We start from the raw sequence: 6,961 nt of genomic DNA, 5'->3' as shown, positions 1-6,961 counted from the left end.
TTTTTTTTTTATGAAAATCCCAAATTTTGGGTGGTCACCAAAACAAGAATAAATGGGAATTTTTTCAATGTGGACATTACTTCTGGTGACTATCAGGGATCACTTTGCAGGAATTTTCTCTCACTTCCGCTTGTGGCTTTGGGACAGGAAGTGAATGGAAATCTCCCCAAAAATGTGCAGGGTTGGCAGAGCTGACTTTACATGTTAATGGGGCTTTTCTATGGCTGCATGGAATCTACATGTCTGCTTTCCTTTGTTGTAAATCGCCAATCAAAATATGTCCACATACAACAGAGAACTTCCTAGGGTTGCCACACCATCCCTTTAAAACCGAATACACAGATTCTGAGCTAAGGTTATTTTAATGCAGATAAGGCACTAAGTGAGTTTGATTACCACCTTAACCACTTCAGCTCCGGACCATATTGCTGGTCAATGACCGGGCCACTTTTTGCGATTCGGCACTGCGTCGCTTTAACTGACAATTGCGCGGTCGTGCGACGTGGCTCCCCAACAAAATGTGCGTCCTTTTTTTCCCACAAATAGAGCTTTCCTTTGGTGGTATTTTATCACCTCTGTGGTTTTTATTTTTTGCGCTATAAACAAAAATAGAGCGACAATTTTGAAAAAAAAAATAATATTTTTTACTTTTTACTATAATAATTTTAAATACCCCCAAAAATATATAAAAAATATATTTTTTTCCTCGGTTTAGGCCGATACGTATTCTTCTACATATTTTTCGCAAAAAAAATATCGCAATAAGCATTTATTGATTGGTTTGCGCAAAAGTTATAGCGTCTACAAAATAGGGGATAGTTTTATGGCTTTTTTATTAATATTTTTTTTTTTTACTAGTAATGGCGGCGATCAGTTTTATCGGTACTGCGACCTTATGGCGGACACTTTTGACACATTTTTGGGACCATTGGCATTTTTATAACGATCAGTGCTATACAAATGCATCGATTACTATAAAAACTGGCAGGGAAGGGGTTAACACTAGGGGGCGGGGAAGGTGTTAATTATGTTCCCTGTGTGTGTTCTAACTGAATGGGGGGGTGGGACTGACTAGGGCAAATGACAGATCGCTGTTCATACATTGTATGAACATACGATCTGTCATTTCTCCCCCTGACAGGACCGGGAGCTGTGTGTTTACACACACAGCTCCCCGGTTCTCGCTCTGTAACGAGCGATCGCGGGTGCCCGGCGGTGATCGTGCCCGCTGGGCATGCGCGTCGGGACCAGGGGCGAGCGGAGGGCGCGCACGCACCCCTGTTGGCTGAATCGCGAGATGACTTATATCTACGTGATCTCGCGCAGCCGAGCCGACCTGGCGCCGTATAACTGCGGCGGCTGGTCGGCAAGCGGTTAATCAGTCACAGAACCTGTGTAATTAATATGTGTTCAGGTTTAAAGGGATGAGGTGGCAAACCTAGAACTTTCACTCAGTCCGGGATGTCAATTACTTGAGACAGAGTAAAACTAGAGGCTCTATAGACAATAGACAATAGAGAACACTTACTCAATCCATTTACAGTCGGATCAGGGAACGTTCACTTCTTTATAGACCCTCCAGGGCTGATTCTGCTTGGCTAAGGCTGGCCATTCACGGTTTGAATCCCGGCCGGTTCAGCAGGAATGGACAGGCTGAATGTATCAAGTTGATGGAGGGATCAACTTGGGTACAACCAGCCTGCCAGATTCTCTTACGATTATCGCTAGCGGCTGCTAGCGAAAATAACTGTCTTCTCCCGGCCGGCACGGCTTCCCTGCCCTCCCCCACCAGGAGCAGACAGTAACTCGGCAGGATGGATTCCCCTGTCAGCACTTTTGATGGGGGAATCATGCAAATTTATTTTTCTGCAACCTGTGGTTGCAGGAAAGAAATTTGCAGCTTGTATGGCCTGCATAAGCCTGCTCAGCAAACCAGTCACAATTATTCTGGCTGATCACTTTTTTGTCTTCTATAAGGCCTCGTTCATACCGGGCTTACTATAGCATACAACAGTGCGTGGGCCGTGGTAACCCCGGATCCACAGGTGTTCCATGCAACCCTGTGCAGGCAGTCCCAGTCATGTCAATTGGAAAACTGTAGCGACACGGACACATCCGCTTCTCCCAATTTGACATCTGTCAGGGTGCACATGCACTACCCCAAATGCAGACAGTGCACCCACATGGAAGTCAGATTGGGAGCCACGGCTGTGTCTGTGGCCGTTGCTTTGTCCAAATTGACATGAATGGGACTTCCTGCACCAGGTGGCATGGAACACCTGTGCACCGCCATGTGGGTAAATATGGCCCTTACACGGGCCTATGCTATAGTATGCCCATTATGGGGCCCAAGACAGGTATGTGGCTGCAACATTCCACCATAACTCCACCATAGGCGCAGACATACACTTTCAGCTATCAGGACACATTGGCAGCCTAAACGCCTTTAGTAAATCCCCATAATATGTTGGTAGTTTATGAAGCTTATAAATAAAGCATAATAGTAATAATAATGTCACTCCTTAAATATATAGATAAATAATATTCTGGTTTTGCTTTCAAAAGAATGTGCCATCATTTAAAAAAAATAAAAAGTTTAATAAATAATTGCATGTAACCATAAATATAGACAAATTACATTCATATATATACAAACATATATACCAAATATACAGAATGCAGAATAATTTAAATAATTAATCTTTGTTGGGTATCGGATGCTCTCTTTCAGTTGAGGGGCATGGGTTTATTTCCTTACAGGTCCACAGCCTGGGTGTATTCGTCACAGGTTATCTAAAAAATACATAATACAATGCAGGTTAGAATAAAGGTAAGAACACACATTGTTATACACTAATAGGGATTCGATGTAGTAGGATTAGTTAATAACGCAAAGGTCATTAAACACTAGGATGATATGATATTAATATGCTACTAAAATATTACAATATATACAACCACTGGTCTCCAAACTTTCTAAACAAAGGTAACAGTTTTTTCTGTCCTTCAGACCTTAGGGGGGAGATTGTTGCGAGTGGGGGATGGAAAATGTCTTGGGTTCAGTTGGAATAAGCAATGGGGTTCATTTACTAAAACTGGATTGTGAAAAATTTGGTGCAGCCGCACATAGTAGCCAATCAGCTTCTAACTTCAGTTTGTTCAAATAAGCTTTGACAAAAAAAAACTGGAAGCTGATTGGTTTCTATGCTCCAGTGTTGCCAACCGTCAGTATTTTTACTGGCAGCCAGTAAAAAAATGGGCATTTTTCTCTTGCCAGTAAATGCCAGTGACAGGAAAAGGTTGCCACTGAAAAATGTGGCTGTGACACTTGTAACTGCACAGGTGCAGATTTGGTCCAGAGATGACCGAGACCATTTAAGTGCCTGCTACAGTGCATACGGGCGGCACCGGCGGGGAGGGGATCTAGCGGAGGTGGTGCCTGAGTGTGTTGTGTGATGTTATGGTGCAGTGCAGGGGAGCCAAGTAGTGCCTGCCCATTCAAATTTCTTGCCCTCCTGAGCCCTGACCCTAAACTACTTACTATATCGAAAATAAAATAAGAAATATGTTTTTTTTCCCTTAATACCTACCTTAAATCACATTGCTAATTGCATATTGTACTAGTTTGTAGCCTAAATACTGAAATTTGCACTTAAAACTGTCATTTTGTAACTTTTGGAAATGCCATTAAAAACGTGGATGTTTGGGTGTTGTGTCAGTAAATTTCAATCTGGTAGGTTGGCAACACTGCTATACACAGCTGCACCAGATTTTGCACTCTCCGGTTTTAGCAAATCAGTCCCACTCCCAATGTCTCAGGCTTGGTGGTTAATGGGATTACTGTATTAGGCCAATAAAACTCAACTGTGGCCTAAAACTCTGGGCACTTTAAATGCTGTCTGAAGCCTCGTACACACGAACGAGAAACTCGACGGGCGAAACACATCGTTTTGCTTGTCGAGTTCCTTCTTAGGCTGTCGAGGATCTCGGCGAGCCAAATTTCCCCATTCCCGTCGAGGAAAAAGAAGACATGCTCTCTTTTTGGCTCGACGAGATCCTCGACAGTTTCCTCGTCGAAAAGTGTACACACAACCGGTTTCCTCGGCAAAAAAAAAATACCAGCAAATTTATTGCTGGTTTTTGCCGAGAAACTCGGTCGTGTGTACGAGGCCTAAGCCTTAATTTATTAACATTGTGTAAAGCAGTCTGGCTCCTATAATCTGCGTGAATATCATATTTGAATAGATGCCATATTTAACCACACACCCTATTTTCTAAGCCCATACAAGTACTAGACAGTTTAGCCTTCATTATAGAGACTTGGCCGCTATTCACATCTATTGACATGCAATTATTTCCTATTAGACAGTTGTTATTGTTATCACTGCAGAAGACTACAGATATTGTAGAGTTAGGCCTAAAGTACCCAAGCATTTAAAATAAGCTTATTAATAATTACTTATCTAAACTATATAATCTAGTTATACATTATTTAAATATAGAAAAATGTATAGTCTCTTACCATCTGCTGGAGACACGTGGAGTAGAATTCAGTAGAAAGCTGAGGCATTGTGGTCTTTGCGGTTGCATATTGCAGCTGCTGAGGGTTGGTTTGTAGTTCGGAGAAGTAAGGGATCTCATATGACATGTTGTAGCTGTTTTGTGTGTTCTGTAGTACAGGTTCAACAGGCATAAGTATTTTTGGAGTTGTGGGCTCGGTAGAAAAGGACATACAACTCTTCTCTGCAGGCTCTGAGCAGAATGGATGCGTCATATCTATGTGGCGACTAAAGCCTTGTGGGCATCTGTTTGCCCTTTGAATAGCCTCCAACCTTCTTTGCTCTAAGACGTCTTCACTTAGTCCCAACTGTGCTGACAGATGTGATATATAGCGAACTGTCAACTGAAGAGTTTCGATTTTTGTTAGAGGCTTATCTGCAGGAACCATGGAAGGAGGAAGGTATCTTCTGAGGTTCTGAAGAGCTTTGGAGAGGTTCCTCATCCTCATCTTCTCTCTTTCACTGGCGCTTTGTCGTTGACTATATGGTAGCTTGCCCTTCCTTCGGCTTTTCTTTTCATCGCAGTTTTCTTTCGGAGCTTTCAAGCTCATCGTCTGAGAGTTGGTTGAAGAAATATTACCATGGGCCTCCTGAGAGCTTGTATAAAGCATATATGGAGGAGAAAGGCCACTGGAGTCAATGGAAGAAGCAGGAGAAAGACTGCTGTATCCCTCGGAGCTAGGGTAGCCACACTGGTAGAGAGTGGTACAGTTCTGGTACATGTTGCAGTCCTGGTAATGGAGAGATACAGATGAGCTGTCCATGTATCTGCTCCTTCAGTGCTTTTTGAGTAGTGAGCAGAGTTGGGCTGCCACAGTCTTTATCCAGTGTGCAGAGGTGTGAATTGTCACCTTCTCCACCATCATCAACACATCAAAGCTTCATGGGATAGAGCACGACAAGGCAGGGGGTCCCTGGGAAGAAGACTCCGCACAGGGCCAAAGTGAGCAATTTCACCCCTTCAGGAATGAAATGTAATTTACTGTGTCCAAGTATTTTGAAATATGCTTATATTGCTTGCAGAATTTCTCTGAGAAAGGCTAGAAAGTTCCCTCCCATGTATTACTTAGTAACACAGTGGGATATGCACTTCTGTGTTTTCATATAGCTAATGCCCATTTCGAAACCTGTTAGAAATAACCCTTAGGGTGTAGATTACATTGATGGGTCTGCAATATTTGGTTAAAGACTGTGAATATATTTTATTAACTATAACACAGATTTTGGTCGCATTGTGTGTTGCAGATCGTATGAAGTATTCTGCAATAAGCATATTTTAGTGAATGGTAGACATGTGCATTAGTTTTCATCCAAATTTCGGGGAGTTTCGCGTTAATTTTAACAAACGATAACGAATGCGCAGAATCCGAAATCCGACATAAAAAATGCTTTATTTTCGTTTCTTTGCGACAACAGTTCGAGACAGATAGAAGATTCGACATGACGGTGACAATAGCGATCTGTGTCTATCGAACCTGCGGTTGAATGTGCCTAACCTAACTCTATTGGTCCAAGATTATTCGACATAGAGAGAAAAGATTCGACATTATAGAGACATGAAGATTCGACGAAGCAGCTAAAAACATACGATCGCCGCGAGCGGACATTTATGCTTAAATGCTCCGCCCATAGGCTATAGAAGAATTCGAATGTTGGTTGACTAGTAATAATAATTAATAAATATAATTATTACTAGTCATACAACATTAGAATTCTACTATAGCTTGTGGGCGGAGCATTCGACCGGAAATGTACAATTACGGCGTTGTACAGTTTAACTGCTTCGTTGAATCTTCTTAGAACATCCGACGGACACCATAAGCCTTCAATGACAGATTCGACCTTTATTAATTCGGATTTTCAGATTTTTTATTCATTTTTAAATTTTTTAACGAAACAAAATAAATAAAAACGAAGTTCGGGAGTAACTAAATACATTTTTTTTTGGACGAAAATGAAATTCAGAAACAAAATATTTTAGTGTGCACATGTCTAGTGAATGGTACATCACATTTTGATTACTTAACTTCGTAAAAAAAAATGTTATACATTCTTTATTTGTAAGATTCGTTTTCACATAAAATGTCATAGATGAAAGATGTATAGGAAGAAAAAAAACAATGAGCACACCATGGTCGGGAAAATACATTAAATAGAATATATATAAACATGAAAATGATAGAGAATGGGTTTCATATAATAAGTAGGAGCAGTCATGAAATTTTCAATAGTAGAATTTTATGGGAATCTAAATCCTGTATGATGCGCCAAAGTTATAGTGAGGGACTAGTAAGAGGGGGAGGATGGGAGGGGAAAAAGGAAATTGAATAGGAAGGGGGGGGGGGGTGTTGCATCAGACGGAAGGGATTTCTCAAAGTCATGAAGATTCAATGAGATAACAA

At 41.4% G+C, this 6,961-nt stretch overlaps 1 protein-coding gene across 1 annotated transcript; it reads right to left on the bottom strand.

The window, feature by feature from the left end:
- Positions 1–2,754: 2,754 nt before the first annotated feature.
- On the bottom strand, positions 2,755–5,323 carry LOC120930337 (mesoderm posterior protein 1-like). The gene is made up of 2 exons (XM_040341536.1): positions 4,523–5,323; positions 2,755–2,793 (listed from the first exon to the last, which is right to left on the bottom strand). The coding sequence occupies exons 1-2, from the start codon at positions 5,321–5,323 to the stop codon at positions 2,755–2,757; spliced, it is 840 nt and encodes a 279-aa protein (XP_040197470.1).
- Between the last annotated feature and the right edge of the window lie 1,638 nt (positions 5,324–6,961).

This window comes from Rana temporaria, chromosome 3 (genome assembly GCF_905171775.1).
Source record: "Rana temporaria chromosome 3, aRanTem1.1, whole genome shotgun sequence".
Taxonomy (NCBI): Eukaryota; Metazoa; Chordata; class Amphibia; order Anura; family Ranidae; genus Rana; species Rana temporaria.
The sequence above is the reverse complement of the archived record's forward strand: the minus strand, read 5'-3'. Positions and strand labels throughout refer to the sequence as shown.